General features: G+C 42.1%; 1 protein-coding gene across 1 annotated transcript in view; it reads right to left on the bottom strand.

The window, feature by feature from the left end:
* DOCK1 (dedicator of cytokinesis 1) overlaps positions 1 to 14,437 on the bottom strand; it is a 906,712-nt gene that overhangs the window by 76,648 nt on the left and 815,627 nt on the right. Inside the window, exons 43-45 of the mRNA XM_030202953.1 lie at positions 10,435 to 10,519; positions 8,535 to 8,621; positions 118 to 294 (exon numbers count right to left, since the gene is read on the bottom strand). Coding sequence (XP_030058813.1) covers positions 118 to 294; positions 8,535 to 8,621; positions 10,435 to 10,519 — 349 coding nt within the window. The remainder of the gene's footprint in view (positions 1 to 117; positions 295 to 8,534; positions 8,622 to 10,434; positions 10,520 to 14,437) is intronic.

The following is a 14,437-nucleotide window of genomic DNA, read 5'->3' as shown; positions in this document are numbered from 1 at the left end:
GTTTTGAAAGATCACTCAAGGAAGGAAGCAAAATGGTCCAATAAATCAGATATTACACACATATATGAGAGAGAGAGAGAGAGAGAGAGAAGGCAGAATATATCATTTAGGATATACCTTTTCATAATTTGTGAAGCCTCCCATTACTGCAGGATCTACAATGCCATTTAGCAGCATAGAAAGAGGATTAACGGGTAGGTTTGGATCACTCAAATGTTGCTGAACCATATTATTGATCTTTTCATTTGTCAACTGCATTGTTTCTATTGCATTTTCCAGTGGACTGATTTCAATCTAAAAGAAAACAAAAGGGTAAGATATGAGTTGGCATTTGGCTGTACTCTAAGTAATTAACATAAATGTCACAAAGTATAGTAGAATTTCTGTTTAGCAATGTCTCACATAATATGCCCATTAATGGCAAGCATTTAAAGCTTGATTCTTCAAGATCTTTTTTTTTTAATAGGAACAGAATAGAGGAAGTCTCAGTGAATCAGGACCTCAATCAAACTTTGCCACAAGTTACTATCTACTGTTCTGTACATAACAGGGGTTCTCAACCTAGTCAAGACACACCCAGCCAGTGATGTTTTTCAGGATACCCACAATGAATATGTATGATATAAATTAGCATACAGTGGAGGCAGTACAGTGCACTCCATTTACGTGCACGTCAGATAAGCGCATGCTCTGTTTAACTGCATGCCATACTTCGGTCCTGTTTTTGGCGCCATCAATTTCTATGGGGACAAACTTTGGTTTAGCGCACCACTGATAAGTACAAGACTCGCTTATATGCATGGTTTAAGAACGCTCCTCTGCAGGAAAGACTCCGCATAAGTGCACGCATGGAATATGGAAGCCGATTGGCACGTGACAAAGGGTCGATAAATTGGAAATCTCATTGGTTAACTGCCACAGGCAGAATAAGCAAAAGAAAGTTGTTAGAGTGTACACTGGAGTCATCGTCATCGCGCAACTGTCATGGGATAGGAGGTAGTGTTCTATTGTGGATTAAAAATTGGTTAAAGGAAAACAGAGAGGTGGGTTAAATGGTCAGTATTCTCAATGGAGAAGGGTAGTTAGTGGGGTTCCCCATGGCTCTGTGCTGGGACCACTGCTTTTTAACATATTTATAAATGACCTAGAGATGGGAGTAACTAGTGAGGTAATTAAATTTGCTGATGACAGAAAGTTATTCAAAGTCGTTAAATCGCAGGAGGATTGTGAAAAATTACAAGTGGACCTTACGAGACTGGGAGACTAGGCGTCTAAATGGCAGATGACATTTAATGTGAGCAAGTGCAAAGTGATGCATGTGGGAAAGAGGAACCCAAATTATAGCTACGTCATGCAAGGTTCCACGTTTGGAGTCACGGACCAAGAAAGGGATCTAGGTGTCGTCGTTGATGATATGTTGAAACCTTCTGCTCAGTGTGCTGTTGCGGCTAAGAAAGCAAATAGAATGTTAGGTATTATTAGGAAAGGAATGGAAAACAAAAATGAGGATGTTATAATGCCTTTGTATCGCTCCATGGTGCGACCGCACCTCGAATATTGTGTTCAATTCTGGTCGCCGCATCTCAAAAAAGATATAGTGGAATTAGAAAAGGTGCAGAGAAGGGCAACGAAAATGATAAAGGGGATGGGATGACTTCCCTATGAGGAAAGGCTGAAGCAGCTAGGGCTCTTTAGCTTGGAAAAAAGACAACTGAGGTGAGATATGATAGAGGTCTATAAAATAATGAGTGGAGTTGAATGGGTAAATGTGAAGCGTCTGTTTACGCTTTCCAAAAATACCAGGAAACTACAGGAAGTAAAACGTTGAAGGACCGATTGACGATCCTCTTTGCTGCAATAGGGATGGGAGTGAGAAGTTGGAACCACTTGTCATTGGAAAGAACAAACAGCCCCGTTGCTTCAAGAATGTTAAGTGACTTCCAGTGTCATACGAGGCTAACGCAAATTCATGGATGACTGGGGAAATTTGGAAGCAGTGGCTAAAGAAGTTAGACACTAGAATACGGGTACAAAAGCGTCAGATTTTGTTGCTTTGTGATAATTGTGCTCCACACAGTGATGATGTCAGGCTGTCTAATGTCAAGGTGGTCTTCCTGCCACCAAACACTACCTCTCTGATCCAACCTATGGATCAGGGCATAATAGCCAATTTCAAATATCATCGGGCTCTTGTGCTACGTCCTCTGATGAGCGTTATGGATGACCAGACTGGCAAGGATAAACGTGCTGTTGAACTGGCTCATAATCTATTACTGTTGGATTCCCTACATATGCAGAAAGAAGCCTGAAATCATGTTACACAGGCAACCATTGCGAGCTGCTACAAGCGGGCAAGCTTTGCTAAGGATGTGGAGAGGCACGAAACAGATGCAACTGTTGCAAATACATCAGATGAACAGGCTATTGACATCCCAGCCGGTGTTACTGAAGAGGAGTTTCATCACTACGTAGCTGTTGATTACGATTTACAAACAGCTGACGACAGCACTGATGTCCAGATATGGACCTAGACGCAGGCAACAGGTGATGATGAAACAGATGATGAAATGAGCAGCGAGGCACATGCTGACGAAATTCAACAACCTCCTGTCACTTTTGCAAGAGCACTGGAGAGTCTCAACACTGTGCGGCCCTATCTGGAGGCCACTGGATGTCAGTGCTATGACAGTTTTTACCGTCTGGCAGACGTAGTCTATGGAACTCACAGACAAAATAGTGTACAGAGGACTATGACTGATTACTTCAAGTTAACATCAGTTAACGGAGACTGTATAACGTCAGTTAACAGAGACTGTATACTGTACGAATAATAAGCAGTACTTTACTTGCCACATGGCCATTTCCTGCAGAAAAGCAAGACCTACCTCTTACCCACTGTGGTAAAAGGGGGCCTTGGAAAGGGTCAAAAACACGCGCTGACACTGGCCCCCTTTTGACGCTAGGAAGTCTGTTGCTGAGTGTGGCCATTCTTCAAGTGGTGTTACTAGCACAGTCAGTGGTGTTACTAGCACAGTCGGTGCTGGACCTTCAACTTCCGCAACAGAGCAGGGAGATTTTGTGGATTCATAATGGTGAGTTGTTCCAGTCTATTCAGAGAGCTTTGGGGGTTTTGGTTGAAAATGGGAGGGAAGGGGTGCCTGCTGTACTTGAGACTTCATAATCCAGTGGATAGATGGGACAGTGTATTAAGACTGAGTTTGAATGACAGGAAATTTTTGAAGCAGCTCAGACATGTAATCAGGCATATGCGGATGGAAAAACGGCAGCAGAGAGGTGGTTCCAGTGAGGCTAAACGAATATGGGAGTCTTCTGATTCATGGGATTCTTCTGGTTGTACTTCTTTGCTGTCATCTGAATCTGATGTTTGTGCGGATGTTAGGGTTCATCCTTTCTAGGCTTCTGCTGAACAGTCTTAGCAGTCTACTAGCGTTTCTTGGGAGGGACATACATTGTGTGTGATAGCTCCTCTCAATGGTATTATTTTGCAAAAATGGCAACAAAATATTTGCATGGCAAATTTATCGATTTTTTTGCTTTAATTGCTAGAGATGAAGATAATGGTGATAAGAAAAAGGAAGGGAGTAAAGGAGAAGAGGGGAAAAAAAAGAGTAGGGTGCCTAAGACTATTGTTAACTGGTTATTAGGTTTCCATGTGTTGGCGAGTGTTTTATGTGAGAATAAGCCTTCTTTATACCCAGGTTTGTTAAAGTATTCAGATGTTATACTGCATGCATACAAAACATATGGTGGTTGGCAATAGCTCAATTAAGGATGAGCATTTCAGGAAATGTTTAACACAGGATAAGTCGGAGGCCAGGGGAGTTCGAAATGTTGACCTATGGTTAGCAGAAATAACTCCTTCCAGACTGTGGCCCTTTCAGGGAGGAATCTTTGCTTCTAATACCTCAGCAGTTAGTGGGCTTTCCTGTTTGCCAAGTGGTGTTGGAGGGCGCGGTTTTGGGCCCTCACACAATGGGTTGTCCGGAACAGCAGGAAATAGTGGGGTTGTACAAGGGAATTCTAACATCAATGTGTGCTTCCAATATAATGTGGGGAGATGTGGGCATAGTAGCTGTCAGTTACAACATTCCTGTAGTCAGTGCTCAGGTGCCCATCTAATTTTTAGGTGTTCAACCTTGGCTTTCTTGGGGAGGGGTCATGGGTTTTGAGGCGGAAGTGGGTTTGCTCATTAAAACACCTTCCTCTATCCTAAGGAAAATGATGGATATTTGCTTTGGACTGGATTTTCTGAAGGTTTTATTATCCCTTTTGATGGACCTCCTTTAATGCTAAACACTTGGAAGTTGTTAGCAAAAAGTTGCAGAAGGAGTTAGATTGGGAGGATTGCTGGCCCATTTTCGGTGCCTCCTTTGGGTGATTTTGTAGTTTCTCCATTAGGAGTGATCTGAAAAAAGGAGCCAGGTGCTTATAGGTTAAAGCACAACTTATCATATCCGGAGGGTAAGAGTGTTAATTCGTTTATTGATCCTCAGTTATGTGTGTGGTGCAATATGCATATTTTGATGAGGCTATATCGTTTTTGCAACAATTGGGTCCTGGTACATTAATGGGAAAGGCGGATATCAAAGTGCTTTTCATTTATTATCTGTACACCCTCATTCCTTTCATTTACTTGGTTTTCAATTTCAGGGGCAGTATTACTTCAATAAATGCATGCCTATGGGGTGTGCAATTTCTTGTGCATACTTAGGCTTTTGCTACTTTTCGGCACTGGGTAGTTGAGCAAGCGAGTGGAATGCATTCGATTGTTCATTATTTAGACGATTTCCTTTTAGGGGGATTGGCAAACTCAAGTAATTGTGCAAGTTTGATGTTTGCTTTTCATTATTTAGCTTCAGAGCTTGGCGTTCCATTAGCTATGGACAAGTCTGAAGGGCTTATTACTTGTTTGGTATTTTTGGGTATAGAGCTAGACTCTCTGCTTGTGCAGTCTAGGCCTCCTTTATCAAAATTCACTGCTTTAAAAGATTGCATTAGTGTAACCTTGATGAAGGAAAAGATTTTCAGTCTTTGGTTGGGCATTTTAATTTTGCGGCTCGTGTTATTCTTATGGAGAGATTTTTTTTCCTGATGTTTGGCTTTGATGTCTAGAGGTCTTAAGAGATCACATCATGAGGTGCATGTTACCAGAACTATTTGTGCAGATTTGAAATTATGGTATTCTTTTTTTGAATTCCTTTAATGGTGTCTGTTTTTGGTAGAGGGAGGCAGTCTCTAATCTTGATTTACAACTCTTCACAGATGCTTCAGGTGAATGGGGATTTGGAGCTTACTTTGGTGGATCATGGTGTGCTGAATCATGGCTAGACTGCTTACAAGAGAGTAGTTGGTGCAGTAATATTGCATTGTTGGAATTAATTCCTATCTGGGTGGCTTTGTGGATTTGGTCAGACAGACAGCAGAATAGAAGAGTAATTTTGTGTTCTGATAACTATGCTGTGGTACATGCCATTAATAAGAAAATCTGCTAAATGCCCATTTTTGATAGCATTGAGATTGATTAGTGTTGAGATGTTTACAACTTAATTTGCATTTCTCTGCACGTCACGTTCTTGGTGTTTGCAACCAATTAGTAGATTTCCTTTCTTGTTCGCAGTGGGTTCGTTTTTGGGCGTTGGCACCTGCTGCAGATTTATTGCCTATGACGATGCCTGAAACATTATGGATCTCCTTTCGGGAAGCAGTAGAGAATTGCTGAAGTGGGCAGACATTGGCACTTAACATGTGGAAGAGTTATGGTTTGTGTTGGATACATTTTCTGCAATTTTTGGAATCCTGTAGCTTTCTGTGTAGTTTACCTATTTCTGTCACTTTGTTGGAATTTTTGGATTTTGCAAAATTGAAGGGTTGGTTGTTTGGAATGGCTTGTATTGCATTTTTGTCTAAAGATAAAGGATTGGTGGATCCTACTTCTGCATATTATGTGAAGAAGTTAATGTGCAAGTATGCCCTTTCGGGATTTCAATATTGTCTTCGTTTGGTGATGCTGCCGATTTTATATGAAAACTTGGTGCAGCTATTAGAAGTTTTGCCAAACATCTGTTTATCTTCTTTTGAAGTTTCATTGTTTCAATTGGTTTCACAATTGCATTCTTTGCTGCATGTCATATTAGTGAGCTTGTTGCTTCCTCTCAACATGGCTTGCGGGAGCACTGGATTGTTATTCCATGATGTGTGGTTTGACATGAATTGTATTCATTTATGGTTTCATTGTTCTAAGACAGATCAAGAGGGTAAAGGTATCTGGACTACACTGCGGGAGAGTCCAAATTTAATAGCTAGTCCTCTGCGACTGGCTCCGGTGTATCAGGCTATTCGACCATTAGGTGGGTTATATTGGTGGGTACATTCTAATTGTGTTCCTTTAACAAGATTTCAGTTTGCAGCAGTTCTGAAAAAGGGTTTAGTGGTGATTGGGTGTAATCCTTCTGAGCATGGTACTCATTCATTTAGAATTAGAGCTGCTTCCTATGCAGCAGCTCATGAGGGTTCTGATGATTTGATTTGTCACTTGGGTTGTTGGCAATCTAACAAATTTAACGTTTATGTGAGGGGAAATTATCATAATAATTGATTTACTAATTGTTCTTGTTTTTGCCATTTTCTGTTTCAGGTTCAGTCTGGATTTGTAGACATTCATATTACTTTTGGGCTTACAAGCATGCTATAGAGTCTCACTGGGGCATGAAATTTGGGACTTATGGAGCAAGGTGTCAATATTTAATGGTTGGGAATTCATGGCATGAATTTGTACCAACTTCTGCCTACTCTGTTTCAAGCCAGACCTTTCTCCTCACCTGTATTAATTTTGATTCATGGGGGAGGGGGTTAATGAGTTATGTTTAGTTAAAGGGGTAGATTTGATACGGGCTATGAAGTGTGACTTGTTGAATGGTATGTGTGATTTTCCTAAAGCTTCATTTTGTTGGTCTCAGATAATTCCACGCTGAGTTTAGAAAGGTGCAAAGAATATTCTGGCGATTAAGCAGTTGAGACATAGAGTGAATGGTGAGGTGTACAAGTTTTTCTCATCGATTGGTGAGTTGATTTTATCTCATGAATTGATTATAGCTGATTACCCTGGACTTTACAGAATGGATGGGGTGCATTTAATCTGACATAGGTTTAGATATTTTTCTTAGTTCTATTCAAGATTTGATTAAATCTTGGTTTGAGGGATGGTTTGGCCACACAGCTTCAATTTGGGAGGAACAGTGACTAGCCGGAGGCCGTCACTGCTTTGGTGGAAGTAGGTTATTTAGACTCAAATGCAGATGTGAGATTGAAACTGGGAATGATGATTGAAAACATAATGGTACCATCACGAGTTGAGGTTTGATGCTATGACACCGTGGGTCTTATCAATGTGTGTTACATAAAATATAGTGCTGATTATGAGCTTGTTTCGCTACCGAATATCTCCAAGGGATTAAATTCATTTGGGTTTATATATTTTTAGTTGATTTTAATTGAACATTAATTACTCATGTGAATAAATAAAGCTGTGGCCAAAATATTACTCCACTCAATATCTGAATTTGTGTGATTTGTTATGTTCTGGATTTTGTTAATTTGTTGTTAGAAGTGGACTGTGTGAGTGATAATGGTAGTGCCAAAATTAAGTAAAGTAAAGAATGCAACTCCAGAGAATGCAAAAACAATTGTCAACTATGAAGGGTAGAGGGAAGTCTTCTCAGATTTACTTGCAATGCTATCTATGGTTGGTAGGGGTCACCACAGTACTGCAGTCATCTTCACTCCTTTCTTGGCACTTATTTTCTTATTGGGATTTAGCTCTTGCATTTTCAGTAGTAGTGAATTGCAATTCAGGCTCAGTAGGTAATCAGTGTGTTAAGGGCCTGCTGGCCTCATCAGTCAGAGACTCACATGGTCTTCTACACCTTAGCAGCTTCAGTTATGGAGCTGGCCCCCATCAACCACATTTACATATGCTTTAGGTAGATTCATGCCAATGATCCAAAATTAAAGGTTCAAACTCTTTATGCCAATGCACAAAGCCTTTAAGTCTCCAGAATGGCAAATCATAAGACAACACTGCTTCTCATTAACCTATTCTTCTCTATCAGTGGCAAGAAATTCAAAATATGCTGTGTCAAAGATATGCAAGTGAAACAAGCAAAGCCAGTAAGCCTAGGTTTATATTCATTTTGACGTTCCTTTTCACCTAAATATGTTTATTTCATCAAAAGAAAATTATTCAGCACAAACCAAGAAAATCAATATTTACTAATACTTTTACATCATTCAATATTTCTACCTTTACTATTACAGTCACAGGTATAATTAATTCTCCTCTTTAGACCACTCTAACCTCGTCATAGTCAATGAATAGCAAAATTTCCTAAGGAAATCAAACAACTACAGCAGGTCTTATATAGATGGATTATGCATGGATTATTATTATACTTGTTTTAAACGCATGGACAAGTTATTTCAATAATCTTCTTAAAGTGTGTCCTATCTTTTCTTACCATAGAAATAGCTTTTACTTCAAACCATCTCAAAATTCCAGGCAATTTATATACTATTGAATAAGTAGTCCTCTCAATCCACATATTCTGTAAATATAAATTAAGAAAGCATGTTACAACAGGCACACCAGGGTATCAAAGTTTTTTTTTATTTAGCATGCATTTAGAACTGTATGGTAGTGTTAGAAAAACAATAACAAGACAAAAGCACTTTGCAGTAAATAACTTACAAACTTTACAGATAGATTACTTCGTTACCAATACAAACTGCAGTTGCATTAATTAGCAAATGGCATCAGGGTGTACTTATTACCCCAAATTACTCTCTATAACTAAGGATGATGTGGTGGATAGTGTGAGAGATATGTAAGGGACAGTGCGTTTTTGCTCACAGCTACGCCCTGTGGATATACTTTGTTTTTTGATGGACAGGCATACTTCCGAGCCAGTTCATGCAAGATTTCAGTGGGTTGTGAACCGCCACAGGGAGGATCTGAGCTAGATTTGCCATAGAGATCATTTGCTTCCAGTCCATTAGAACTTGCAATGGTCACAATGAAAACTACAGGCCAAATTCAGCCAAGGCACAGAGTCTAATCTAGGTGGCCAACTTTTGGCCACCATCAGATATTACTCCATTTTCATTGAACCTAGGAGTGTATTTTTGCTAAATTGAGAGGGGGTATTCTCTGGCAGGAGTGGGTTTATGGTGAGAAATGAAAAAGTATGCACGTAGATTGCATATTCAAATCTATGAATGACTTGCCAGCAACATTCTGCCATAAGAATAAACAGGTGTTTTGCATGCATTATAGCGTTTAAAGCCAATGTACTCACAAACGTTTGCTTTGAGAATTAGGGAAAGCTCACAGGTAAGTTAAAAAAAAGGATGATTTATTCCAGCAAAGATTAGAAACTAGCTTATCTCGCGTTGTGTCTTGGTTGCCAGAGTTTAAATTAATTTTGAATCCTTCCAAATTGGAAGGATTATGAATCATGCATGACAACGTTCAACTTCCATTTCATTCACTCCCATACCTCTGAAAGGTACTTTGTTGTCTCTTGGCATTACTTTTGATAGTTCCCTGTCATTCAATCCTCACATCACCCAATTGATTCAGAAGTCTTTACTTGCTTTTTGCAAAATCCGCTCTTTGACACCTCTAATGGATATCAAGGCTCTGAAAATCACAGATCAAGCTTTGGTTTTATCATGCTTTGATTATTTTATTTCTTTGCCATCAGGAGTTCCTCTCTATTCATTGACGCATCTTCAGCAAATTCAAAATACAGATGCTAGGTTAATCTACAAGGTACGCAAATTTGATCATGTGACTCCTTTACTTATACAACTACAGTGGCTCCTGATCTCTTATAGGATACAATTTAAGGGTTTGGCTTTCTCACCTTCATATCTGTCCTCTCTAATAACTTCATATCGACCACCTAGATTACTGCATTCTGCTAATAAAGCTTGGTTATTCCTTCACCAAACTTTGATAAGACACCACATGTTCTACAGCCTTCAGTAGTTTAGCTCCAGCCCTCTGAAACCTGCTTTCAGCAGATATTCACACTAAACCCTCACTCACAAGATTTAAAGTGGCTTTTAAAACCTGACTTTTCTGTGTGCCGATTCAGATTCTCTCTAATTTTCTTTTCCTGGCTTATCTGTTGATGATATCAGGCAGTCTGATATCTATGTGTTCTGTATCTTTTATATATTGTATTGTACCTTGATGGTTTTCTGAATGGGCTGTAAGTCTGGCAAATAAAAAGGTCTTTGTCCCTATGCTTGTAGGCAGCAAATTTCAAATGTAAAACTATTGTCATACTTTTTTCAAGGTCAAGTTATATGAGAAAAGCCCTTAAATACTCAAAACAAAAAAGAAATATTTACAGCAAATTCATTGTCTGGGTCTTTCTCTCCTTTTCGTACAGGTCTTGAATACTGGAACCGAAGGACCTCGTTCACTCTGTAGAAACTGCAAAATATTAAGCACATTTCAAAGAAGAAAAATTATTTTTACTTAAGACAGATTGAAAAGATTAGCTAATTGTACTTTACAAATCCCTGAGGTTTTGTGTCTTTAAAAGGATATACACAGAACTATATACTGTTAATATGTGTTACAGCTAGAGACCCTTCCACTGGAATAGTGGTGGGCAGAGCTCTAAAGCCTAGGCTGCTAAGGAGCACTGACCAGGCCAGAAAATCTGGTGATGGCTTTGCAGCTGAGTACTTGCTGAAGCAGGGCCCAGCTGGCAAGCCTTATCAGGATCTGGTGTGACATCCAAATACAGTGTAAGGGCCAAGGTGAAGGAATAAATGGCTGGAATAGTAAGGAGTTAGGTCAAGAAAATGGAGTCCTTGTTTAACAAAATGGATACTTGTCTCTGCATTTTAGACAAGTTGTTTACAACTCAGGATGTGACAGTTATTGAGAAATAGGTAGAAGGGGGGGGGGGGGGGGGGGGGAGATGGGCTTCCGATCTGCGGTTAAGCTAACTGTTAGAAAAATATGATTCACATATTACAATATGTATGCCCATTGGGTCGAAGGAGTGAAAAACTGTATATAAGAAATGCCAATCTGGGAGGAGTTTGGAGAATTCCCCAACTCTACCCAGAGGGCAGAACTACGGTCGGTCAACCTGAGACTTTGACTGATGAGTGTGCCGGATTGATTGAAGTTGCACTGGGTAAGAATAAAGATCAATTTTAACACCTATCTCCCTTGTCTGTATCTATTTCTTGGTTACATACTTATTTCTCCTAATACACCTACACAGATAAGGTATCCTCCATATTATCCACATAAGCAAGGAAACTCCTACTTATTAACTCACTATGTGGGAGAGCAGATACACAAAGATGCTCTTAGACGTTAAGAGTCAGAAAGCAGAGGCCATATTTAAGAGACTTATTTTGAGCCTTCTGAAACCCTCTCTTCACCTCTGTGGGCAATGGTCCAGTGGGGGTCTAGAGAGGGGTAATTAAAACAATACCCTTCGTGGAGTTCTGCAAGTTGTGCAGTTTAATGCTTTAGGATACATCTGAAAACTGTGGGCACAAGGGAACATCTATGTTTGCTCACACTGGGAAATCCCTTTGTCTCATAATTCATCCAAATCTTCTTGCATACACTAGTCATTTCAGTGCTATTCTGAGCTGAGATGCTCAAGACTTGGTTTCCATCCTTTCATCTTTCAGGAATCCTCTATGAATAACCCACTCCTCCTTCCATTCCATCACTATTTTTGTCTCCATCACGTTCTCTGGCAGGCCATTCCAGGCATCCACCACTCTTCCCGTGGGGTAAAAATGTTTCCTGATGTTGCTACTAAGTCTACCTCCTTGCAGCTTCATGTGCCTCCTAGTGTTAAGAAATGTTATTGTTTTGGGGGTGAGGGGGGTGGGAAATAGTTTTTTTCTTGTTCATTAGTACCTTTTAAGTATTTACATTTCCGCATCATATCTCCTCTGTCCCTCCTCTCTTCTGTGGTATAAATATTTAAGTTCCCATGTTTCTTCTTGTAAGTTTTCAGCTGTAGAACCCACAACATTTTTGGTTACTTTTCTTTGAACCATCTCTAGCCTCCTTGTATTCTTTCTGAGATATGGCCTCCAAAACTGAACATAGTATTCCAGGTGAGGCCTCACCAACACCTACATAAGGGCATCATTATTTCCTATTTTTCGCTGGTTATGCCTCTGTGATGCCCAACATCTCACTAGCTTTAGCTGCTACACATAGATTTGTATATGCCATTTGGCTAGACACTTCTCTATGAAAGCTTGTGTGAATGCTTTTGGAAATCCAAGATTATGAATCAAAGTGCCCTCTCTGCCCGAACCCTGCCTCCCCTATACATGTGCATCTAAACATAAGAACTCTAGACTAAAGATCCATCAAAGCCCAGCATCCTGTTTCCAACAGCTACCGATCCAGGTCACAAGTACCTAGCAGAATCCCAAAGAATAGATCTATTTCTTGCAGCTCCTTCCCATTTCTTGCAGCAACCTCCAGGGATGAATGACAGCTGCCTGACAGCTAAACATTGTTAGGAACTGGGCAACATTTTGGTGAAAAGGGAGCCTGCGCTAAACTGACGAGCTTCATATTAACCAGGATGGAACACAGCTGCTGGCATCAATATTTTGAAAGGTGAAAGTGCAGCTTTTAAAACTAGATCTTTGGCTAAAGCCGTCAGCTATGAGTGCATGATTAGGACCAGGAGATCTACAAACAAAGAGGGAAATAAGAGTGTTGAGAAGCGGAAAAGCTGATCCCCAGATTATCTGAATCAATTGCTAGTGGTGCAGGATGTGAAAAAAGTATATATTTAAATAAGACCTTCACTATAAAAGGACAAGACAGGTGCCTATCCAAGGTGTCAAGCTGAGGGGGAGGCTAAATCCCTCTCTTCCTTTCTCACCGACTTTGATGCCTGGCTTTCCTTCTTCCTTGCACCCTCATCTCCTTCTCTCATTCTACGGGATTTTAACATTCATGCTAATGATCCCTCTGACTCTCATACTTCTCAGTTTCTTGCTTTAACATCTTCCTTCAATCTCCAACTGTGCTCCACTGCCCCGACTCACCAGAATGGCCACTGTCTCGATCTTATCCTCTCCTCAAACTGCTCACTCTCCCATTTCTGCACCTCACCTCTTCCCCTCTCCGACCATCATCTGATAACTTTTACACTTAAACACCCTCCTCCCCAGGCACGTCCAATCCTAAGCAACACATTTAGGAATCTTCAGGCTATCGACCCTTTGACCCTATCCTCCAATGTCTCAAATCTCTTCTCTACCGCTATGGTATCCAAGTCCGTCAATGAGGTTGTTTCGGCCTATAACACTACTAGCCGTTAAGCCCGTTAAAACGGGCGCGTATTGGAATGTTTTTTTTCCCAAGGCCCCCCTCCCGTTGCAGCTGCAAGGACCCCTGCCATCCTCCTTCCCTGCCAGCTGCAAGGCCCCCTCTGTCCCTCCATCCCAGCTCCAAGGCTCCAGTCCTCCCCCCTTCCCAGCTGCAAGACCCCCTGCCCGCCCTCCCTCCCAGTTCCAAGGCCCCAGGCCCTCCCCCCCAGCTCCCAAGGCCCCCTTCCCTCCCTCCCAGTTCCAAGGCCCCCTGCTCTCCCTCACAACTGTAAGGGGCCCCATTCCCTCCCTCCCAGTTCCAAGGCCCCTTGCCCCCCCCCCGTGCCTTCTTCCCAGCCAGCTGGAAGGCCCCCTTCAGTCCAGCCCTCCCAGCTCCAAGGCCCCCCCCTCCTTCTGAGACCTCCCATGTCCCCTCCCCCCCAAGGTAGCCGCTACCGCCCCCCCCCCACCCCGGAGTCACCCCCTCCCCCCTTCACCCGGCCCGGGCCCTCTCTTCGTTATTCAACTTACAGCAGCGCCAAAACAGCAGCAAGCTGCAGCTCCCGTTGGCCTTCCTTCACTGCCTGTGCCTCGCCCTCGTGTGACGTCACGTCGGCGAGGGCGGGGCACAGGCAGGGAAGGAAGGCCGACGGGAGCTGAAGCTGAGCTGCTTGCTGCTGTTTCGGCGCTGCTGTAAGTTGAATAACGAAGAGAGGGCCAGGGCCGGGTGAAGGGGGGGTGGTGGCGACTCCGGGGGGGGGGGGGGGGGGGCGGTAGCGGCTACCTTGGGGGGGAGCGGTAGCGACGTCCGTGGTTCCCTCCCTCCCCTTCCGCGCAGTTTCCCTCTCTGTCCCGCCCCCCTCACCCCGTCATCACGTCTTGACGCGGGGGCGGGACAGAGAGGGAAGTCTCTACTGCGCATTTGCAAGTGAGTACGGTCACTTGCCTTTTATATTCTCTCCTCTGCGTTGGACACTCTCGCCCCTCCCATGCCTCGTCCTGTAAAACGTACCAAACCCCAGCCTTGGCTGAC

This window comes from Microcaecilia unicolor, chromosome 5 (genome assembly GCF_901765095.1).
Source record: "Microcaecilia unicolor chromosome 5, aMicUni1.1, whole genome shotgun sequence".
Classification (NCBI taxonomy): Eukaryota; Metazoa; Chordata; class Amphibia; order Gymnophiona; family Siphonopidae; genus Microcaecilia; species Microcaecilia unicolor.
Note: the sequence above shows the minus strand (reverse complement) of the source record. Positions and strands in the feature narration are given on the sequence as shown.